We start from the raw sequence: 24619 nt of genomic DNA on the forward strand, positions 1-24619 counted from the left end.
AAAAAGGGAAACGGGAAGAGAAAAAAGTAAGAAAGAAAGAAAAAATAAGTAAAAGGCTATGGAAAAAAATTAAATAGAAAAAAAAGGAAATGAAAAGTAACAAAACAAGAAAAGAAAGAGAAAAAAAAAATCAAAAACAACTAGAAAGCGAGGGGGGAGAAACAAAAAAGGAAACAGGAAGATAAAAAACAAGAAAGAAAGAATAAATACAAAGCTAGGGAAAAAAGAAAATAGAAAAATATGAAAAGAGAGGTAACAAAAACAAGAAAAGAAAAGGAGAGAAAAAAAGAATCAGTAATAGAAACAAAAATGAGGAAAAAAGGAGAAAAGGGAAGAAAAATAAAAAAGAGGTCAAAAGCTAGGAAAAAGAAACGAAAAGAAAATCAAAAAGAATCAAGAGACGAGGAAATAATGAAACAAAAGGAGGAAAAAGAAACGAAAGAAAGGGAGCCGGCTCCTCACGAGTGAGCCGACTCATACAGCCGCGTCGTTCAAGAACGACGCCTCACGACCGTTTGAAGTGGAGCGCCGTCGTGCGCATGCGCGTCGCTGCCCGCCAGACCAATAACAGCTAATTCAGTCGGACGCGGCGGCCGGGTGACGTCACCGTCGCTCATTTCAAGCCGCTCCGCAGCGCCGCCCGCCGGCCGGAGTCGACAACAAAGGATGGAGGCAGCCACCAATGGCGGCCTTCCCTAAAAACAAGGCGCCTTCGTTTCACAAGACAGAGTCGAAAGAAGGAAAATGCTTTTGAGGAGCGCTCTTCGCATGGCGACGTCTCGATGACGTCACCCGCTCCATCGCTCCGGCGTGACGTCATCACGTGAGGCGAACGTGCACAATAATATGAAAACAAGAGGAGGAATACAAATTCCGCACCGAGGCAGAGTAGAGTTCCGCACTCTTTCCTCATCCAAATACGTTTCTATCGTGCTACGGAACATGGGCGTAACCGGCCCGTTTTGGGGGGTGCTCGACCACCCTCGAAAATGAAAGCGTTTTAATAACTCTATTTTGCTTAATAAAGGACATTAAAACTAAACAAAAATGTGTACATGCTTCGGAAATACTCCATTGCCTTGAAAGTCTGTTTGATTTCTTGCACCGCATCGTTGTAGATATGCAGGAGTATTTTCTGTCGTCGAATTTTTGTAATATGAGTGTAGTATTACTCTAATCGTATTTCTCTAGTCATAATGTTGTAGTATTGCTATAGTTTTAGTTTGGTAGCATTTTTGCACTTGTATTTTTGTGGTATTTACATATCTTTGTTGTAAAGCTGTAGTATTCTTGTAGTATTACTTGAGTGGTATTTTTGTGGTACTCTTGTGGTACTTCTCCAGTCTGATTTTTGTAGTATTTTTATCATGCGACTGTATTTTTATCTGAGAGTATTTTATAGTTTTTCTAAAGTGGTATTTTTTGTAGTATTTCCATGTTACATTTTTTTTTTGTCATAGAGTTGTAGTAATAATGTAGTTGTATTTTTGTGGTACTATTGTACTTCTCCGGTCTGATTTTTTTGTAGGATTTTTATCATATGACTGTAGTTCTCATCTGCGAGTATTTTATAGTTTTTCTAGAGTAGTATTTTTGTAGTATTTCCATGTTACATTTTTTGTAGTAATAATGTAGTTGTATTTTTTGTTCGATTTGTCGTCCTATTTCTGTGGAAGCGTTTTTGGAGTATTTCTGTTGTAATATCTATGAAGCAGCACTGTAGTATTTCTGTAGAGGTATTTTGAAGTATTTTCGCACTAGTATCTTTGTGATATCTCTTTAGTATTTTTTAATATTACTGTAGTAGTATTTTATAGTATTTTGAATGAAGAGAAAATGTTTTGTCTCTGTTTTCAAGCAGTTTATTTGACATTTCATTTTGTAGTCATTTAAAATATTTTTGTTGCAGACACACAAACGGAATATGGGAAAAAGTCGGGACCGAAATAGAAACTCGAAACGAGTCCACAAAGTACGGAGACCGAAAGTGAGCAAATAGCAGCCGTTTTCTTCCCAATTTTAACCAAAGAAAGACCAAAAGAAGGTAAAACGATTTTTTTCCAATAAAGATTAAAAAATAGGGAATGAGCAATAAGAAAAAGAGGCAAAAAAGGAAAACGCAATAAAAAGAAAAGTAGGGGGAAAGACAGCAAAAAGGAACATGAAGAAAAAGTAAGACAAGACAATATTTAAAAAGAAAAGACTAAAATGAATTTTTTTTAATTTTTTTTCCATTTTCTGTTGTATTTTCTTCTATTTTTGACTTCTTTTTCCCTTTCTTTTGTCTTTTCTTCTGTCTCTTCTTTTCAAAGTGCATTAGGTCACTTCGAGTCTCCGTATTCTTTCTTCTTCCGTTGTGCTTTTAGCACTCAGTGTCAGTGGAACGGCAGAATACAGCGACCTCTGGTGGGCAAAAACGACACACTGTCCCTTTAACTTTAATATTAGGGCGAGGGGCTCAAACTATATTATCCTGGTGGCCACAATTAGCCCCCAGGCGGCAAGTTTGATACCCCTGATTTAAAGGGGGCAGGATAATTGGGCAGAGGAGTGTGGGGATCGGACACACCTGTGCTCAGTTCAAACCTCGGTTGGGGCCCTCCGGTCATAGGAAACACTCGTGAAACATGGCAACCATTTCAAACACTTACAAGCCATTCAGCCAAAATGACAGTCATTTTTAATCCTTGAAAACACCACATTAAAATTCAATCGTGTTTAAGGATTTCATGCACCCGTACGAACCCTGTGAATGTCGAAGACTGTGAGCTCCTGTCCGCGCTTTTTGGGAACATTTAACGACCGTTACAAATTTCAGGGGTCAGCCGGACAATTTTGCGTTTTCCATTTTAAAAAAGTCACACTTTTCAAGCGAGTTACGATCATTGTGGAAAATCTGTGTTCTTTTGCCCACGCGGATCTCTTCCTGTCTTTGGCCAGTCTCAGATATGTCACGGTTGCCATGACGCCCAATTGGCCCTGCCCGTGTGGCGCCTCCTGCGGCGCGTTGACAGATTGGCTTCCCTTCTTTTTAAGCTCAGTGCTCTCACTTTTCCTTTGTCAGTCCGTCAACGAACCTCTGCCCCGCAAGACGTGGGTTTTGACTCGGTCCTGTTTCCTGTTTGGTATTTATTTTGTCCTGTTTAGTATCGGTTTCCAGTTTCTTTCCTGTCTAGTTTGTCCTGTTTAATTTTGATATCCCGTTTTGTTTTCAATCCCGTCCGTCCCGACTTGTCCGGTATCGACCCCATCCGTCTGATATCCGCTCCGGCGATTGGTATCGATCTCATCGGCCTCTGGCTTCCTGTCACTCCGCGGCAGACTGCTGCCTAACGTGCATGACTAAAAAAAAAGGCTTGTGTGAGAAACGTCACGCATTTGGGTCCTGATCCAGTTCCGGTTCATGACAAGATATGTCTTTTCCTTTGCCACATTTAGCATCTCGGTTTTTCTAAATAGCTCTCTTTGTGCTTTCCGACCTCATCCGACAGCTGCACGATATTCCTTTAACTCGCCGTTGCAAATGCAGTTGATTAGTATCGCTTTTGTTGTTGTTGTTGTTGCGGTCTACTGTTTACTAGCCCCAGCCACACTTCACCACGTGGTTCAAAGGGTCAATATAAAATCCTGGTCATTGTGAGGCCCCTCCTCAAGGTTTCTTTTTTCCTTACGCTGAGGTTTTCTTTTGCCTGCATGTCGGTTTCAGATCAGGGGATGGTGTCATCCTGTGCAGTCTTTTGAGACATTTTTCTGATTATGGGTGTCACAAATAAACGGGACTTGACTTGATATCAAACAAGCCTAGATGCACAATAGCGCCCCCCCACTCCAGAAAGTCATTTCCGTGTGCAGTAAGTGACCTTATGACTCGCGAAGGCGTTGTTGACATTTTTGAGCGAGCTCGTCATTCAAGACGCCGCGCGAACGGGACCATTGTTAGCATCTCGATTGACGAGAAAAGGAGGAAGGGAGGCGGGGCGCGGGAGAGATCACGTTTCTCTCGTGTTAGTCGTCGGGTTACCTTCCACTTGTCCTTCCTGTTTTTGTTTCTTTCCTTCTTACAAGGTTATAAAACGGGCAGGTCCAAAGTCCGAAAGCCGAAAATGAATAATAGGTGGCTCGCCAGTCACGTTGATCGCCGTGTAAAATGAATTTGTACCCAGAAAGAAAATTCACCGCCGGACCGGATGATGCCCTCGACCTGAGTATTGCAGCCCACCCCGTTACAGAAATGGCGACTGTAAATAAAAAAAGGAAAGTTGACTGCGAGGGCCGCCGCTCCCAGGACAAGTGGAAATATGAGTACTTTTTTCACCGGCACCGAAATCCAAATCAAGTATCTCATTTGCCAAGGGACTGTGGTTCTTTTCAAAGAATAAAATCTCAAGAAGTGCCGCCTGACGAAACACGCTGACTACAAAACGCTATCTGGAAACCGATGCTGAGAAAAGGTGAAGCAACTGGAATATGTTTTTTTTAATGGCAAAGTGGCGCTTTGAATGAATGAAAACTTTATTTCGAACATTAAAATAAAAACAATAACTCAACAACAAAATAATGCGTTACGTAATATGTTGGAAAAGGGGTAGTCAGAAGCAGATGCTTCTATTCCCTACCCCTTCATCTTCCCTATTAAATACACTGATGATAATAACAACAATTGTAATAGTATTAATAATAACAGTTATGATATAAGAATAGCAACAATAACAAAGTTAACTAGACGCGCTATTCCCAATCTCTCGTTTTACCCATTTTCTTCATCTCTGTATTCCGCCCCAAAAATTTTTGAACAAATGAATAGTTGGACATTGTTTGATCTGGTCTTGTCAATTGTTCCAGTGTGACTCCGCACGCAGACACACACATAGTTTTCCTGGTGGTTCTCACCTTTGGGATGAGGAATTTACGACAGCTTTGTCACGAGAGCCGCGAGTGAAATGAAAACGCTCCAAAGGCGAGCGAGGAAGTATAAGCGCGGCAAACCTTTGACGGAGGGTGAATCTACTGGAGAAGAATGCCGGGCCGAACCGTCGGCCCTGGCGCATTTTCAGCTTACCGCATGTGGCCCCCCGCTTTCCGAAAAGTTTGGACAGCTCGGTTTTAAATCACGTCAGGAAGGTCTTTCTCCATGGAACTCGTCCACGGACGTCATCTGGAAGCGGCGTCCTGGGCCGAGGCTGCGCGAGAAGACAAGGAGAACGGGCAAAGCCCTTGATTTCGGAGCCGTATCGAAAAAGCATCCCGACCTACGTAGAAACCAATGTGTGCGGAAATAAACGGCCAGAAATATGGGACGTAGAAAGAAATCCACACATCGGTAAATCACGTTATACCTTAATATATGACAATGAATTCGTTACTTGTTTATATTGTTATTCATTTTATCCCCAAAATGTGTCATTCCCTTCTTTATTTTCTCGTTGATTGTAATTCATTTGGTCATGTTTTTAATCAGGGGGAGCACGGCGGCGCGGTGGTTTGCGCTTGTGCGCCACAGTTCATGTCATGGGAACCTCCCGCGTGGGTTCGAATCCAGCTCCAGACTTCCTGTGCAGAGTTTGTATGTTCTCCCCGTGCTTGCGTGGGTTTCCTCCGGGCATTCCGGTTTCCTCCCACGTTCCAAAAACATGCATTTCAGGTGAATCGGCCGGTCCAAATTGTCCCTAGGTGTGAATGAGCGAATGAGTTGTCTGTCCCTGTGTGCCCTGCGATTGGCTGGCAACCAGTTCAGGGTGTCCCCTGCCCACTGCCCGGAGATGGCTGGGATGGGCTCCTGCCACCCCCCCCCCCCCCCCCGCGACCCTAATGAGGATAAGCGGTACGGCTAATGAGATGAGATGAGATGTTTTTAATCATTTAGTTATGTATTTATTGTACAGTTTTTGTTGGGTATTTTGTTGAGGATATTTTGTCCTTTATTTGGTCGTGTATAGAGTTCTGTATGTTGTTTTGTATTTTTGTCATGTAGTATGCTGTGTATTTTGCCATGCATTTGCTTCTTTTTTCATCTCAGTATCTATTTTGTCATGTCATTTTTTGTGTCGCTTTTTATGTATTTATTTGGTGGGGATTTTGTTGAGGATTTACTTGAGAAGTTTGTCATTTATTTTGTCGCATATTTATTTTTTGTATTTTTGTCATTTATTGTGTTGTGTATTTTGTCATTTATTCATTTCAGTATATCTATTTTTGGTGTACTTTGCCACAACAAAATGTAATTATGTTATTTGTAAGCTCAGGCGGCTTGTCCGCCACCTCATTCATACGACATGTTTTTACATTCATGACATCATAATATAATGAAATGAATAAATGACGAAATGCACGACAAAATAAATGAAACGATACGCAAAACACACGCCAAAACACGCGACAAAATAACACGATACATAACACAATACACGAACAAATAAACAACAACAAAAATGACAAAACAAACGACGAAATACGTGATCAATTAAAACAAGGACTAACGGGCTCACAGTCGTGTTTGAGTGTGTGTGTTTTTTACCCAGGGTCATGACCACCCTAAACTAGTGCACAAACGGTGGAAAAATGTTTTGACAAATTAGGGTTTATTGACATAGTTATTTTAAATGATTTAACTAGGGTATTGTGTATTATTTGTTATTGCAACATCCATTGCAGCCTGGTCATCTTGGAAGGGGGATGACCTCATGTGCAGTCCCTCCCTTCTCAAGGTTTCTTCATTTTCCTCATGTTGAGGTTTTTCAGTTTTTCCTTGCCCTCATGTAGGTTTTAGATCAGGGGATGCTATCATAAAAGCCTGTGGTCCGTGCAGCCCTTTGAGACTCCTTGTGATTGAGGGCGTCACAAATAAACAGGACCTGACTTCTCAAGGTTTCTTCATTTTCCTCATGTTGGTTTTTGAGTTTTTCCTTGCCCTCATGTAGGTTTGACATCAGGGGATGGTGTCATAATAGTGTGTGGTTTGCAATAAACTGTGGTCGGTGCAGCCCTTTGAGACTCTTTGTGATTAAGGGCCAAACAAATAAACAGGACTTGACATGACTAAACAAGTACCAAAAAGAATTCAATGATATGATAAATGACCAAATACGTCAATAATTGAATAAATTGCATGTCATTGATTTAGAAATGAGTTGGTTTATTTATGTCCCCAATGATGGCCTATATTTGTAGCCATTTACTCATTTCTAAATCTATTTCTACATACGGCATAAGACGAGGTCTAATTTTGCGGCAAACTAAGGACAATAAAGACTATCGTATTCAATTCTCGGCAGGCGGTCGGGCGGGCCGAATCTTACGTTTGAGGGCCAGGAGGCTGTTGCCGTGACAACACGCCACGGAGGTGACGACGAAGGGGTGCCCCTGGTCCAAGCGGACGGCTCTGGGCACTCCGGAGTCCTCCTCCTTCCTGCCCAACCGGCCGCGGGCGCCCTTGCCCCAGGTGAACACCTCGCCCTCTGCAAATAAAAGAGATAAGAAAAGGCCCGGCACGGGGGGCACGGCGCCGTCGGCGGGTGCTTCGGCCCGCTCACCCGAGCCCACCGCCAGCGTGAAAGCGTCTCCGCAGGCGGCCATCGTGACGCGAGGCAGGCCGGGCACCGGGTAGGGGGCGCGGCCGCCCCGCCGGCAGTCGCCGCCCGTCTGCCCGTGGCGGTTGCTGCCCACCGTGATGCACCGCCCGCTTTCTGGAAAGAGGACGCGCGGGGGGTGACTTTTCGTGCCGTAGGTTGAAAACCGCACAGCAACTCGAGCCGCCGCCTTTGCACTTTTGCCAAGTATGTTACAAGGGTGCCCTCTAGCGGTGTGGAAAAGAATGAGAAATCCTGGCCTGCTGACAGATCATACGATAAAAAGCTTCCACTCTCGGGATTCAAGATAAGATTTCAAAATGGAATCATCGCAGAAACATCTACATCTGTCTGAAACAAGATACAACGAAACTAGAAAGCTGGAATAGCACCCCAACAACATCCTCTGGGAGTCAGCCCACGTTATGATTTCTCGTTAAATGTGTAAAATATTGACTTCAAAACACACAAAAATACCCACGGATGAAAGAAGATTCTGTATTAAAGCATTACTGCGTCGTTAGATATTCCCAATTGCAATCTGTCCGTTTTGTCCCGTAATTCCTGTTTACAAAAAAACAAACTCACAGAATTATTTCTAATACAGCCGTTAGCCTCTGGACTTCTGATTGACACCTCACTCAACCAATTGCAGGCTTTTTTTCCATGGCCCGCATAAGAATAAGGGGGTATTATCGCCTCCTTTAGCTCTTAATAACTTTAGCAAGTAGTTCAAATGGTGATTGACACATCGGTTAGCCTCTGAAATGTTCTCAAATTGCAATGGCAGAGTGAAGCTACCGGAGAGGTGTCAGTGTCATTTTTAAGCAAACTTGCTGAGAAACAATCTTAAGCATTTGCAAGCACTTAACCCAAAATTCAAGCACTTTTGATTCCTTAAAACACATAAAAATTTAAACATTTAAGGATTTCAAGCACCGGGACAAACCCTGAATATACAAAATAAGGAAAGTCCACATTTCAAATGAGAACAAATGTGCATTGAAGCCAACGATTGTCCATCCATCCATCCGTGATCTGCACCGCTTATCCTCAGTAGGGTCGCGGGGGTGCTGGAGCCCATCCCAGCTATCTTCGGGCAGTGGGCAGGAACACCCTGAACTGGTTGCCAGCCAGTCGCAGGGCACACAGAGACAGACAACTCCCTCGGTCATTTACACCTAGGGACAATTTGGACCTGACATGCATGTTTTTGGAATGTGGGAGGAAACCAGAGTCCCCGGAGGAAACCCACGCAAGCACGGGGAGAACATGCAAACTCCACACACATGAAGTTCGATCTCATGATCTCAGAACTGTGCCGCACACGCGCTAACCACTGCGCCACCGTGCTGCCCGCCAACGGTTGTATTGCAAGAAAATGAAAAAAATCAATTTCAGTGGAGATGCACGGTTCTTTTATCCAGACTGATGTTGATATCCAGCCAATCGTCAGACCAGGGGTTGGGAACCTTTTTACCCAAAAAGCCATAAAAGCCAAATGATTTGTTTTTTTTTCTCATTTGAGAGCCCCCCACCATATATTCCAAGACAAACTTCAACAAAACCGCCGCACCCGCTCTTTAGACAAAAGCTCATTCCTAAGCGCATTACATTTCACTGTGTGACATTTGATGATTTGATCAAATCTAGGAAATAATAATAATGCCAGAGCCTTGCTGTAACCCTTAGCAATATAAATACAGCACTTTAAATGTGTCTCCGTAACCCCAGTTACCTAAGTGTTAAGGCTCATTTCGACCGTCATTTTTGTCCTAAATAGTTGTTTCAAAACAAAGTGTGAGCAAGGTTCTCTTGTCAAAATTTGACAAAATACTACAGACTAGGATAAACATGTATTTTCCTTCAGTGCAGACGGCGCTGGGCGGGTGAGGAGTGCCCTGTTTATCGCCCCGCCCATTCCTACCGCTCGCCCAATCAAACTGCTCTCGGTGCTCTGCTAGAGTTTTGGGATGTTTACAGTTTGATCTGTAGGTTTTTGTTATGAAGCGTCTCAACAGCCAACAAATATTATTTAACGAGCTTCTAAATACAGGGTTCTTGAGCAATTTACAGCCAAAACAGGGTCGGTCGGTGCAACACCTTGACTGTAAACTGTCGTTGAGACTGCTCTATTAATACTGGACCCGACCTTTCCTGTATAAGTGTGGTCCTGGCTGGCACGTGCTACATTTGGCTTTGCATGTAACAATGCAGTGTAGCAATGTTCCATTTCGTCACTAAGCCAGATGTGCTCATGAAAAGCGCAAAATATGCCTCGAGAGCCATAGGTTCCTGACCCCTTGCATCAGACTAAGGGCAAGATCTATTCCTCCATCCATTCACTTTCTGCAGCATGCAAACTCCACACAGGGAGACCGGTATGTGGAATTAAAACTTGGACTTCTGCACTGTGGGGCATTTAGCAGCTGCCCATGAAAAGAAACCCCAATAAAACACTGAGGGGCGCGGGCTGAATCTGACCTGTGACGGCGACAGAGTGGGACGTCCCGATGTCGAAGCAGACGATTTTCTCCGAGGTGAACGGCGCCGAGCGAACGGGCGAGAAAGAGTGCGCCTCCTCCACCTGATGGGCGGGGTCGGGTTCCTCGCCCGCCGCGATGGTGTCCAGACCCAACTTGTTGAATCTGACAGAAAGAGGAAGCGGTCAGAATAAAAAGGAAAAAGAAGTCGACATGCACTGTGCCACCTATTGCTCCCGCAGGCCACCATGACGCGACCTATTATCATGGAGCAGTCCACGCCGCATAGGACTTTGCGGGCCTCCAAGCGGGCCGGCAGCTCCACCTGCTGGGGGCAGTTGTAAGCGTCGCGAACGCCGCGTCCCAGACCAAGACGACCTGAGAAAAGAAAAGCGGCAGGTCTTCGGTAGGAGGCGCTCACGCCAGACGCTCCTATGTCGGTTTTACCGTTGTCGGCCCGCCCCCACACAAAGACTTCGCCCTCATTGGTCATGGCCAGCACGTGGGAGGCGCCGCACGACACCTGCGTCAGCTCGTAGCCCAGGAGAGCCTCCACGATTTTAGGCTAGGACGGGAGAAAGACCCCCCCAAAAGAAGTAACATTTAAAACAGAAATAAACTGCTCTCAACTTAGGAAGGTAAGAAAAAAAAAACTGCTCTCAACTTAGGAAGGAAGGAAGGAAGGAATAAATGGCTCTCAACTTAAGAAGGAACGAAAAAAGAGATAAACTGCTCTCAACTTAGGAAGAAAAGAAGGAAGGAAGGAAGGAAGGAAGGAAGGAAGAAACAAACTGCTCTCAACTTAGGAAGGAAAGGAGTAAGGAAGGAAGTCCACATGTAAACCAAAATGCATTTTGGAGGTACAGAATCACGCAAGGGCCATAGATGAAGAGGATCTGGCAACAAAGGATTTGGATTTTACCTGCGTGACATCATTAAAGTTGCCGTGGCCCAGGCAGCCATTGCTGCCGCTTCCAAATGTCATGATGATGCCTCGGTCTGGAAAGGACCACAAATGAAAGACTCTTCATTTTCCTTCACGGATCATCCCGTATCCTGCGACATTTCGAGCTAGAAAGCGGCAGCGCTGACCGCCTGCAGACGTTTTTGAGCGAGAGGTCCTCGTTAGGAAAGTTTTTGTGGTAGCAAAGTAAAGGGCAGCATCGGTTATATTTTATAGAGACGGATAGAGGAGAGAATGCAGTCAACTCCATCGCCCTTCCAAGTAAGAGTGTTTTGCTCTTTTCAAAAACAGACTTTCTTGTTGGACTGCGAAGGCATTCTTTACTTCATCCATGTTGCAAACAGAGCAGGAATATCTTTCCTAAAAGAGGATTTTTGTTGCAGTTTTTTTCCGCATTTTGCAGCATGCCCATCGGTGGTGATGTTTCAAACGGAGGCTCGGCAAGAACAGTCAATGACAGTGTGATCACCCCGTATATGAGTGGAAGAACTAGATTTTACCTTGAGAACGTCCATCCATCCATCCATTATCTGCACCGCTTATCCTCAGTAGGGTCACAGGGGTGCTGGAGCCCATCCCAGTCATCTTTGGGCAGTGGGCAGGGGACACCCTCAACTGATTGCCAACCAGACGCAGGGCACACAGGGACAATCGCTCACTCATCTACACTTAGGGACAATCTGGACCGGCCAATTCACCTGACCTGCATGTTTTTGGAATGTGGGAGGAAACCCACGCAAGCACGGGCAGAAGATGCAAAGTCCACACAGGACGTTCGATCTCATGACCTCAGAACCGTGCCGCACACGCGCTAACCACTGCGCCGCCGTGCTGCCCCTTGAGAACGTATTGAACACATTTTCTCTTGTTTTATCTCTTTATCGAGATGGTGGAAAACCAGAGATAATGGGTACAGTGTGTTGTCATGGGTCATAATGCGCTTCATTGCTCGAATCCCGGAAGCGTGTTGCGATTATTTTAGACGAGTGGTTCATGAACCGCGTGTCGAGGTGTGTGTCGATGACGTCAGCGGTGACGTTGAAAATCCCGAGTGCGGTTGGAAATAAAAGCGGCAAATTCCCTTGGGTACTGGGAATCACAGGAAAATGCACTTCCAATACTGTATAGGGGCAGGAACCTTTGTGCGGGGCCTGTTCACCGATGTGTCACCCAAAGCATATCAGTGAATGGATTAAAGGAGAATGGTTTACACAGTGGGCAGCACGGCGGCGCAGTGGTTAGCGCGTGTGCGGCACAGTTCTGAGGTCATGAGATCGAACCACCTGTGTGGAGTTGGCATGTTCTCCCCGTGCTTGCGTGGGTTTCCTCCGGACACTCCGGTTTCCTCCCACGTTCCAAAAACATGCATGTCACGTTATTTGGCCGGTCCCAATTGTCCCTAGGTTTGAATGTCTCTATGTGCCCTGCAAATGGCTGGCCAGCAGTTGAGGGTATCCCCTGTGACACTGCCCAAAGATAGCTGGGATGGACTCCAGCACCCCCGCGACCCTACTGAGGATAAGCGGTGCAGATCATGGATGGATGGTTTACACAGTCTCATTCCAACACACAAATCGCCTTATTTTACGTGTTAATCCGTTGTGTATACACTAATGATTTACACAATAAGTTTTTACAAGCGTGTAGCAAAATTTCTGACCGTTTAGATGTCGAGAATGAGACGTCATTTTTTAGTTTTAAGAAGTTTATTGAAAAAAGGGAGTTCACAAACTCGCCAGATCAGTTTTACCTCTTTGAGACAGAGCGTGTCCTTTTATCTCGTTTATCCACATGTGTTAGTTTGGAGTTGATAGTTAAAAGAGTGATAGATGTCTAGATAGATAGATAAATGTCTAGATAGATGTCTATAGACGTCTAGATAGATGTCGAGATAGATGTCTAGATAGATGTCTAGATAGATAGATACTTGATTCATCCCCGTAGGGAAATTCACACCACTAGCAGTATCCTTTGGTTGTTTATTAACAGATGAACAGGATGGCCTCGGGGTGCTGTGTTGCACGAGTGTGCACTTTTGGTTATTCTATTGAACATTGGATATTACCGAATCTTACTGCAATATGTATTCTGTGTAGCACTATTTAGTTACTCTATATAACACGCTACAGTGGGCATTTGCACGTCACACTGGGTATTTGTATATTGTATTCTTTTGGCTTTATTATTGTACTGTTCTCAGCTCAGGGATGCTGCTGGAAATGTGAATTTCCCAAAGCGGATGAAGAAAGTATCTATCTATCTATCTATCTAATATAATCAAAATGCACCAGATGGACACATGTGGATCTTTAGGGTGGTACCTGGGTAATCTGGAACCTGTAACAACTGCGCTCAAAGTCAGGAAGTTTGGAAATGAAGCGGCTTCTCACCCGTCATGCACGAAGTAAAGAGATCCCCGCAGGAGACGGACTTGATGGTGACGCCCGATTGGCCCTCCAGGAAGCGCGAGATGAACGGCGGCTGCGGCTGCTCTGCCGCTCCTGGCAGACTCACCTCGGCGCTGCCCAGCGATGGCGCCTGAGCACACGGAAAAACACCTGAAATGTCAATAAGGATTTGCGTTTCACAGAAAAGAACTTCCTGGTCTTTGAAACTAAATGGTGTTCCTAGAAAGGAGGAGATCATTTTTGAAGCAAGGAAGACGTGCCCTTGTTGCCACAGGCAACCGGCTGCGATGGGATGCTGCATCGTTGCTGTCATGGACTTCTTGAACAATTTGACTTATTATATAAATGCGGCAGACAAAACAGTTTGAGCATATTACTCCTGTATTGGCCAACCTGCATTGGCTCCCAGTCCGCTTAAGATGTGACTTTAAGGTTCTCTTACTAACATACACATTTTTGCATGGACTTGCACCCTCTTATCTCTCTGATTTGATTTCCCCCTATGTTTTTACATGGAGCCTCCGCTCTGAAAATGCCGGTCTACTCGAGACTCAGAGAGCCAAGAAAAAGTCTGCAGGATGGAGAGCGTTCTCCGTCCGGGCTCTGGTGCTGTGGAATGCTCTGCCTCTGAAGATAAGATCTGCAACCTCAGTGGGAGTTTTTTAATCTTGAATTTAGACTTACTTCTATTCAATAGCCTATGATTGATGCCCACTTCATACTTTTCTTTTCCTGTCTTTTTCTGACTGCCTGGCCGGTGGTGATAAGAGGGAGAAGAACAATTCGAGACGAGTCAGCGGGCCGGCAACAAAAACTGGACCTGAAACTGTCACGATTGCTGCTTCGGGGCACCCGCGTCTGCCCCTTTGGCGCCAACAGCCCTGATCGCTGATTGGTTCCCTGACTCTTTTTAAACCCCCGTCTTCCAAGAGGAAGCTGTCAGACCGTCTACTAACCTATGCTATCAGCTAGGCAAGCTCGGTACTATCCAACATTCTCCTGCCCTGCTTTCTCCTGTTGCCGACCTGTTTCTGGACCCGTTTCTGCCCCGCTCCTCCGTCCCGGCCATCGACCTGTTTTCCCGCTGCCTACGACTACCCTCGCTCGACACGTTAGTGCCCCTTCTGGGTTCCTGCCATCGGCTACCCGTGTCCGACGATCATTGGATAGTGGAAGCAAGCGCTGCTCTCTCTTTCTCAATAAAACTGAGTAAAACGAACGCTATTGGGTCCTGTCTCCGTTTCTGGCCTGTGACAGCAGCTCGTCAACGCCTGCATCGACCAGCCGGCCGAGATGGGAAACTGCGTCGGTGCTGCCATGGACTTTTTGGACAATTTGACATTTTATCTGTTTTTTAAATTGCTGTTCAATATGTCAAATGGGACTTGACTTGACCTGTGTTTTTAATTGATGTTGACTATGTTCTGAGCATTGTTACCCAATGCTAAGTATATTGCAGCGTGGTCCTCCTAGAAGGGGGATGACCACTTGTGTGGCTCCTTCTCCAGGTTTCTTATTTTCCTCATGTTGAGGTTTTTGAGTTTTTCCCTACCCTCATGTAGGTTTCAGATCAGGGCATGCTGTCTTTGTGACCTGTGCAGTTAAAGGCTATACAAATAAACGTGACTCGACCTCCCAAGCGATGAGGCGTCCCGACTTTGTGACGCCCATCTTCTGCGTGCGTCCCAGCGAAACCTGCAGCACCTCGGTGTTGAGCATGGGCAGACGCAAGGGGAGCGCGATACCCCCGCCCCAGGTGTACACCGACGACAGAGGGATCGAACGCAGCTTGCCTCCCGTCGAGCCTTCTGTTCGAAACGCCAAAGTCAGCATGGCGAGCGGACGCGGCCTCGGCCGATCGCCGCGGCACTACCTCTGGACCTGGCGTTGGGTACTCGTCCTCCGCTTCGGCCTTGCGTCTGCACCGTAGACAGCGGTTTCTCGATCCTGGACACCAAAAAATCGGAAGAGGGATTGATTGGAGACAGCTTTTGGGATTGACACCGAACTTAATATCGCGTGCAGATTTCTTACAGGTTTTATAGACAGTACTGTTTCTACAAAGTAAGGAGAGGGACGGGTGAAGAAAGAAACAAAATGAAAGAAACAGTAAAAATGATTTCGGGATCTTGTGACCCAGAAGTAGAAAAACACGTAAAAGATTTCGTGTGTCTGTCCGACGTGTGAATTTCTGGAACGTAAATATTCACAAGTTTAAAATACTTTACAAACAGTTGGTCCGGTCACAATTTGCACTGCAAGGGTTTTAGTGTGCTCTGTAATGTATGTCTGTTCTCTTGCTGTTGATGTTTTTTGTCCTTACATTGTTGCTATATTATTGAGATGACATTGTCTGTTTGATCGCGTTGGTGGCATTGAAATTGTCACGATTGCTGATTCGGGGAACCTGCGAATGCCCCGTTGGCGGCAATAGCCCTGAGCGCTGATTGGTTTATTGACCATTTTTAAACCCCCGGCTTCCAGAGGAAGCTGTCAGACCGTCCTGCAAACCTACGCCTTTGCTAGGCAAGCGCCGTACCCTCCGACTATCTCCTGCCCTGTTTTCTCCTGCCTGTTACCTGTTTCTGGACCCGTTTCTGCCCCGCCCATCGACCTGTTTTGCCCTGTTTCCTGCCTGATACTTGTTGCCGACCTTTTTTCTGGACTTGTTACCGCCCTTGCTCCCCTGTCCTGGCTATCGACCAGCTTTCCTGCCGCCCACGACTATCCTCGCTCGACAGGGAAGTGCCACTTCCACGTTCCTACCATCTGCTACCCGTGACCGACAATCATCGGATCGTGGAAGCAAGCGCTGCTCTCTTTCTCAATAAAACTGAGTTAAACGAACGCCATTGGGTTCTGTCTCCGTTTCTGGCTTGTGACACTTACATTGTTGCTATATTATTGAGATGAAATTGTCTGTTTGTTTGCTTTGCCAATGCTGGCATTGAAATGGTCTTTTTGCCAAAAATATTTGACCTTTTAAGCACACCTGATAATAAGGTGCAGCGAGTTAAACTACAGTAAGAGCTAGGGTCCCGTAAAAAAAGTCAGAAAATAAAAAACCTTTTTTAAAGAACATTTTTGAAATATCTGTTTTTACCACCAAAGTCAAACGATTGATCTCAACTCATCTCCGGTTTGCCGACCTGCGCATTTTGACGTTGCCGATGTCGGTGCAGAGGTTGAGCAGCGGGCGCACGCAGATGGGCAGCGCCATGATCTCGTTGAGTTGCGGCCTCTTGGAGGGATCCAGGTGCAGCATGTTGAGCACCAGCTGACGCAGTTCCGGGCTGTAGCGGTCCGAGATGGGGGCGAAGGTGCCGCTCATGATCTTCAGCACCAGGGCGGGCAGGTTCTGAAAGGAGAAGGAATGCTGCCCGATAGAAGGTGAAGGCAGGGGAGGGCAGTGAAGGCGTGGCTACCGCTGCCTCGAAGGCCCTCTTCAGGCTGGCCAGCTCGTAGAGGACGCAGCCCAAAGCCCAGATGTCGCTCTTCTGGTTGTAAGGTTTTCCCTCGCACAGCTCAGGAGAGATGTAACACGGCGTGCCCACCACCTGCCCCCACACAATTAGACAAGACATTAAAAGACATAATATCGTTTGATTTAAAGAAAACCCTTCAGCTTCCCGTCAGGTTATTTTCTCATCAGAAAAGAAATACGGTGGTCGTAAGATGCTGTATTCAATAAGCCAAGCCTTTCCTCGGTAATACAGCCACGGGCCACTTTTGGCCAAAAATATTTTAAATAAAAATATATTGTCCACCCGAGACGCTGGTTGGCTACTTCCTCTTTTTTAAACCCCCGCTTTCATGTCAACATTTGTTGGCTCGTATGTGAACCTACGCTACACGCTAGGCAAACTTTTGCGACTCCCTGACTCTATTCTGCCCTGTTTTCTGTCTGATTCCCGTTGCCGACCTTTTTCTGAACCCGTTTATGTTTTTGCTCCTCCGCCCGGCGATCCACCTGTTTTTTCTCGCTTTCGACACTGCCTTCGCTCGCCACGGAAGTGCCACTTCCGCGTTCCGAGCAATCTGCTACCCGTGACCGACGAGCACCGGATCGTGGGTGCGAGCCCTTTCCTCCTTCTAAATAAAGCGGAGTAAAACAAACGCAAGTGGGTCCTGTCTCCGTTTCTGGTCTCTGACATATATAAATGTACATTTTTTCTCCCTTTAAATAATGATTTATTTAGGGCTTCATGCACTAAGTCAAAGATTGATATAATAAACAACACAGAAGCTCTATTTTTGTAGGGCCGCAACTTCGTGTACTGAATTGAATTGTTTTTATGGTCATTGATATTAACATTGTGAAACGTTGTATGCGACTCGATTAAACATGGCACTCCTGGGTAAAACGTGTCAAAAAGGCGTTTAAGAGAAAATAAGAGGAAAGACTGTCCCGGTTATAATTATAGTGCGGTCAAAAAGAATATTGCATCGTAACAATAGTGCAATAACATTCCGCAGCAACAAAAATCTCTGAATAAGTCGCAAGGTATATACAGTGGCTTGCGAAACTATTTGGCCCCCCTGAACTTTGTGACCTTTTTCCACATTTCAGACTTCAAACATAAAAATACAAAACTGTCATTTCTTGTGAAGCATCGACCATAAGTGGGACACAATCACAAAGTGGAACACACTTTATTGGATATTTGAAACTTTTTGAACAAATAAAAAACAAAAAAGTGGGTGTGCAAAATGATTCAGCCCCTTTACTCTCAGTGAAGCAATCTCTGAAAATCTGAAATCTCTGAAAATTCAATGTTGATCTAAATGACTAACATTGATAAATGGAATCCACCTATGTGTAATCAAGTCTCTGTATGAATGCACCTGCACTGTGATCGTCTCAGATGTCTGTTTAAAGCGCAGAGAGCATCCTAAAGAACGAGGAACACACCAGGCAAGTCCGAGATACTGTTGTGGAGAAGTTTAAAGCTGGATTTGGATACAAAAAGATTTCCCAAGCTTTAAACATCCCAAAGAGCATTGCGATAGCAATAATACTGAAAAGGGAGGAGTATCAGACCACTGCAAATCTACCAGGATCGGGCCATCCCCCTAAACTTCCAGCTCATACAAGGAGAAAACTGATCGGAGAGGCAGCCAAGAGGCCCATGATCACTCTGGAAAGACTGCACTTATTGTTGATTCTTCACAAAAGCACATTTAAAATATAGTTTGGGGAGAAAAATCATCAAAATATTCTGATTTGCGGAATCTATACTGTATAAAATGTATAGTAAAAAATCAAATAGATTTTTGTCAGACTTCAACTTTATGTACTAAGCATGCTTTGAAAACTATAGAAGAAAACAAATAGAAATATATTTCTGAAAAAATAAAATAAATTCATGTAGGGCTGCAATTTCATGTAGTAATTACTTTTCCAGAAGTATTTTTTTAGGGAAAGAAACAAAGATAATAGAGTTTTAGAGCCTCCAACTGAGAGTGCTGAGCCTTTTTGAATCAAATAAAAACAAGATGCAATCCTCTCATTGTAATGAGCTCTTTGAAAACTACAAAACCGAATTCAAATTTGATAGCTTTTTTTCTGGGGTCTCACCGTGTAAGCTTTGCTTTTACTGACGAGGATTTTGGAGATGCCGAAATCGCCGATCTTGACGATCATCTGGTGCTTGTCCAGCAGAATATTCTGCGTCTTCAGGTCCCGGTGCAAGATGAGCTTGTTGTGCACGTGGTAGAGGGCCAGCAAGATCTGCACAAAGAAGTGCAAGATGGTGTCCTCGTCCAGCAGAGAGTTGCAGCGCTTGCTGATGTAGTCCGCCAGGGTGCCTCCTGCAAGACCGCGCCCGCTTAGTCACACTCAGGACTAAAACACAGTCATTTGTTACAGTTGGTAGCTACTTAAAAGGTACATATAGAACTCTTCTTTTTTAAAAGGTACTCAAAGTTTGACAAAAACAAATACAAGCCAAGGTGGTGTTTACACATTGAAGTAAAACTTGTCAATTCTGGGATAGATAGGATGTGCAGTCCGTGATCCGGTGTATCGGGTGTGTGAGGCTCGTGATGTAGTTTCGACACATTCCTAGTCGGAAACTCGGAACGGGTGAAGACGGTATGCATAAAAAGGAAGAAATGATACGGCTATGCGATCAGGAATAGTGACTAAAGTCGCCTGCCGTTGTTTCAGACGCTGTATTTGCTGCACGCGTGATACGTGGATACCGTATATGTGGTGGGCGTAGCTTAGCGCTGACCTTCGGATCTATGAATCGCGTTCCATTGTTAGTCTCAACACTGGTCACACATCATCATTCTGTTCATACCCGGCGCATACTCCATGGCGATCATGAGGGCTTTGTCCTCCAGGAAGTTCTCGTAGTACTCGATGATGTTGGGGTGGTTGAGCAGCTTGAGGACCTGACATTCGTTCTGGGCCGCCAGACGCTCGTCGCGGGACATTTGCTCCACCGGGATTTCCTTCAGGATCACCAAACCGCCGTCGCCGCGGCGCCGGCACAAGTGCACGATCCTGCCGCCAAGAAATGGCCACTTTTTCTCAACGCTGCATTCGCTATTCACACTTCAAATGTTGGCATGATACGAGTAAATGAACAAGATATGAGACTGAAAACGTACCAGGAAAAAAAACACAATTTGGAGCCAAACTGACAACAATGCAAAAACTGCCATGAAATAAAAAAGGGATCTAAAGGATCAGAATCCCCTTTATTATCACTGTATTTCTACAACCAGACTACGGGGGCGCTCATTGGCAAAAAAATATACCATGTAAAGACTAATGAATAGGATAAAAAGTACATGTGTCTGTTGTGCAATGTAAATGTAAATGCTCTGCATTTCTATAGAGCTTTTCAAGTCAATGAAGACTTCTCAAAGCGCTTTACAATGTGCTTCACACTTTTCCCTTTTACACACTAACTCACCGATAGCGGCGTCAGCCATGCAAGGCGACTACCTGCTTATTGGGGGCATGAGGGATTCAGTGTCTTGCCCAGGGACACTTCGACATATAACATGTACATGCTCTTTGATAGTCTAAGGGTTCTGTATAAGTGCAGACAGCTTCCTGGAGACCAAGGAACACACAATGCAATGTGGAGAGGTTTTAACGCCTCATTTCCCAAGTTTTAAACATCTCGACCGATTTGCGAGCAATCATATTGAAACTGAAGTGGTATGAGACCACTGCAAATCTACCAAGACCCACACTCGTCCCTCTAAACCAGGAGTTGGGAACCTTTTTGACCCAAAGAGTCATAAATGCAAGGTATTTTTATTTTTTTGAAAGCCCCACTACATATTTTAAGATGAAAATTCAACAACCCCGCCGTCCTGACAAAAGCTAACTCCTCAACACATTTTATTTCACACGTTTGAAGCCTGAAATGTGGCGTAAGCAGTGGTTAGCACATTTGCCAAACGTCCAAAAAGTCCCTGGTTCGAGACCAAATGGAAACATTTGTTGGCTTGGATGAAAGTCACCAGTTTAAAGCTGTGCCCCCTCCGGTTCTAGTAGGTCATGGATTATTTGCATAAAGTATAATGTGAACTACGCTCAAGGCCATAAGTCAAATTCATTAAGATATTTTTTTTCAAATTTCAGGCAAAAACAGGGGGGAAACAGCTCTCTTTTGGCTTGAATCATATACCACAGCAATATTTGTTTGTTTGTTTGTACATGATTCAATTGTTTGTTTGTTTGTACATGATTCAAATTGAATCTTTTCTTCCGGCGCCGTCACGAATGGCAGCCACTCCAGCGGCTCCCGTGTTATTTTCGATTGTTCTCGATTGTTCTCAGCTCAGGGATGCTGCTGGAAATGTGAATTTCCCTTCGGGGATGAACAAAGTATCTATCTATCTATCTATCTATCTATCTATCTACACACGAGAATCTAAATGAAAGTAATATATGATGTCCTTTTTAGGCACCATTAAAAAACTCTGAAAGCACAATGGCTAGCTCTTTTTTTGCATAAAATTTGGAAACTTCCTGAATGTTGACAAGACTAAAGAGATCATTGTCGACTTTAGGAAAAACCAGCCCAACCATGCCCCACTTTGCATCAACAACAAGGCTGTGGAGGTTGTCAGCAGTATCAAGTTCCTAGGGGTGCACATCACAAACAAACTCACCTGGTCCGTGAACACTGCATCTCTGGTTAAGAGGGCACAGCAGCGCCTGTACTTCCTGCGGAGGATGAGGAGAGCCCACCTGCCCCCACCATCCCTCATCACATTCTACAGGGGCACCATAGAGAGTATCCTGACCAGCTGTATCTCTGTGTGGTGTGGAGGCTGCAGCGCTACCGACTGGGGTAGTGTGAGGAGGGTAACGAGGACAGCGGAGAAAATAATCGGGACTACACTTCCCTCCATTCAGGACATTGGCCAGAAGCGCTGCTTATCCCATGCTAAGAACATTACCGGGGACCCCTCTCACCCCCATCATGGACTATTCACTCTGCTAGCCTCTGGGAAGAGGTACTGCAGTGTGCGGTGCAGGACCACCAGGCTCCGCAATAGTCTAGTCCCCCTGGCCATTAGACTGTTAAATGGTCAATCTAACATATAGTTAACTAAAATCTAAACGGCTGCTAATTTGACTTTTGCACTAGTGGCAGTTTTTTTATAGCTTGCCACTCCTTGCACATTTGATCTCTGCACTATTGTTACTTACAGTGTTATTACTTACAGTGTTATTGTTTACAATATAATGGTACTGTGTACCTGACTTGTTAACCTGACTGCCCATCTTGCACATCTGGTTAGCGTCTCTTCTTGCACTATCGGCACTATGGTAAATAACACAATACAGCTTTATTTATATCTGTACACTGAAGGACACTGAGGGAAACTGTGGGAGTCAGATCCATCGACATTTCGTTCTGTATACACGTGTACTAGAATGACAATAAAGTAGATCTGAATCTGAATCTGAATCTGAAAAATAGAATAAAATCTTTTTAGACTGATGGCCTTGAGCGCAGTACACATTAATGCTTTATGAAAACGATATTTCTTATAGGGGGGAAGACACACGAAAGGACATCGGGACAAAATATAGTTTTGTAAGGATTTTTTTGGGATCATTTCATATATATTTAGATGATAGACATTTTCATTAAGCGAACCAAATAAAAAAAAGCCTTAGTTTTCCGCATCAGCGTATCCTCAAAGGGCCTGGTGTAACTTAGAGCTAAATGTGATTGAATAGGATGTCAAATACATGTAACAGCGGTTTCATTTAAAATAACTTATGACACACATGACATTTGCATTAACAAATGTACACATGAATAACACATTATAAACAGAATATGTCAAAATCAAATCTTGGACGTTTTTGGGATCATTTATTTCTCAATTCCACTCTTTGGCATTGATATAGAACCACAGGAGTCAGTCACTTGGTAGTTGTCTAGCAATGTGGGGGATGTAGTTTTTGGTCAAAGCACTCTTGACGTGTTTATATTTTGGGGCCTTTTTACCCCTCGCGGGCCACAGATAACAATGGGTTGGGCCACATTTTGGCCCCCGGGCCACGAGTTTGACCCTACTATACTAGAAGAACATATGTAATGTTAAATGTTGACGACTTTTGAACCAGTTTATGTGTATATCTTGCGTCTTTTCTTAATGGGACAACAAAAGAAGAATTTTCTCAAGTGTGGAAGATGAAGGCATTCCTTTAGAACGCGTGCGTGTGCGCCTGCGCGGTGCTAGCAAAACAAGCTAGCTAGCGAGCAGAGTTCGGGACCCGTTTTCGAACTCTTGACACCTCTAACGCGAGACAAAACAACAAATAAAAACTCAAGGCACGAAAAAAAGTCAATAGTTGAGCTAAATGTGGAGGTTTTTACCCGAAGGCTCCTCTTCCGACAACTTTGATTTTCTCGTATTTCTCCATGACGACGGCAGAGATGAACGACTTCCGCCGTCTCCGTGGCAACCGCAGCCTCGACTACGGCGAGCGTTGAGCGACAAAACAAACTACTGTCTTGCACTTGACATTTTGCAAATTTCAGCTTAGCAAATGCAAATATACACACTCTTTTATTTTTCCTTGAAAGTATACTTTTGTCGAATTTGAGGCCCATATAGCTGGTGAAGTGTATTTTCTGGAGTGCAGGCGGAGACGAAAACAGAAATTCCTCCCAAATAGGAATGGAACTTGTTGAAATGTCAATGAGGATACGCTGTTGTTGAATTAGAATGACGATTTATTCAGAAAACATCGAGCGAAGCAAACACGAGGCCTTACCTTTACACGGACAGAGTAAAAAAGGCGAGGGCAGGGCAAAGGAGGTCCGAAGACCGAGCCCAACAAGAACAGAGCGCCAATAATATTGGTGTCCGACCTCAAGGTCCTAAAGGATTTTATACATTTGACTATGAAGGAGTTTATACGATTGACTACAAAGCACATGTATTCCGTTTGATGCAGTAGAGATATTCATTGTGTTTTTAAAATAAATAAATAATAATAATAATAAATATTCAAGGTACATTACAAGGTTAGGCTGTGTGGAATGAATCAGACGAATTTCTGAAAACAGAATTCTAGTGAGTGCTGACAGAGAAGGCCAGACGTAGAAAGGCAGACGTCGGGGCGCCGCCGGTATGCGAAGATTGCGGAGCCCGGCTGACACGCCCTCATGCCAGGGGAAGACCAATAAGAGAAAGCTAACGTTAACTACAGATGACACATAGCCAATGGGATGTCTTTTCTTTGTTGGTGGAATTGTATAAATGATCCGGGGCAACTGGGAGGGGAACGCGGTCTCCTGTTGATACACTTAGGTCTTCTGTTAGGAACAATAAACATCCGCCCCCGTGTGGTCCTTCCTGATCATTTCTCTCTCAAAAAACGAGTGCGTATAGTTGTTGGATGAATGCGGGTCGTGTTTGGTTAATGGAATCAGATAACTCATTCGAACAATTTGGTCAACGCTACATTTTGATAAATTCCCAACAGTCCTTTACTATTTGGTCAATTGTGTTATTTTGAAGGGGTGTGCAAGTTAAGTCGGTGTGTAAAATGTGTAGAAATACATCGTGTATGTGTTCATCCAAAATGACTGGATTTGGGGGGTTCATCATGTAAATGACTTGACGCCAATGCTCTTGACCATGACCTAAAGCATAACACCGGCAACCCAAAATATGAAAAAAACCTTCTATTTAACAATGGTA

At 44.6% G+C, this 24619-nt stretch overlaps 1 protein-coding gene across 1 annotated transcript; it reads right to left on the reverse strand.

Moving 5' to 3' along the window:
• Positions 1–4506: 4506 nt before the first annotated feature.
• On the reverse strand, positions 4507–23375 carry nek8 (NIMA-related kinase 8). Its single transcript, XM_088346194.1, has 15 exons — positions 23287–23375; positions 19726–19931; positions 18999–19231; positions 16846–16977; positions 16570–16778; positions 15294–15367; positions 15053–15228; positions 13403–13550; positions 10971–11047; positions 10496–10613; positions 10276–10426; positions 10050–10213; positions 7530–7682; positions 7296–7454; positions 4507–5249 (listed from the first exon to the last, which is right to left on the reverse strand). Exons 1-15 carry the CDS (start codon positions 23331–23333, stop codon positions 5152–5154), a joined length of 2145 nt encoding a protein of 714 aa, XP_088202320.1. The 5' UTR covers positions 23334–23375; the 3' UTR covers positions 4507–5151.
• Between the last annotated feature and the right edge of the window lie 1244 nt (positions 23376–24619).

Source organism: Urocampus carinirostris, chromosome 10 (assembly GCF_059441175.1).
Source record: "Urocampus carinirostris isolate Australia breed hairy pipefish chromosome 10, RoL_Ucar_1.0, whole genome shotgun sequence".
Lineage (NCBI taxonomy): Eukaryota > Metazoa > Chordata > Actinopteri > Syngnathiformes > Syngnathidae > Urocampus > Urocampus carinirostris.

Bases quoted from the DNA above. Each gene is read 5' to 3' on its own strand.
- nek8 (XM_088346194.1), bottom strand. From the start codon at position 23,333: ATGGAGAAATACGAGAAAATCAAAGTTGTCGGAAGAGGAGCCTTCGG. The intron at 7,683-10,049 runs GTCAGATTCAGC...TCCTCTTTCCAG, and splicing joins CCACTCTGTCGCCGTCACAG to AAAGCGGGCGGTGCATCACG. The intron at 5,250-7,295 runs GTAAGATTCGGC...GTTTCTACGTAG, and splicing joins CAGCCTCCTGGCCCTCAAAC to GTCGGGATGCTTTTTCGATA.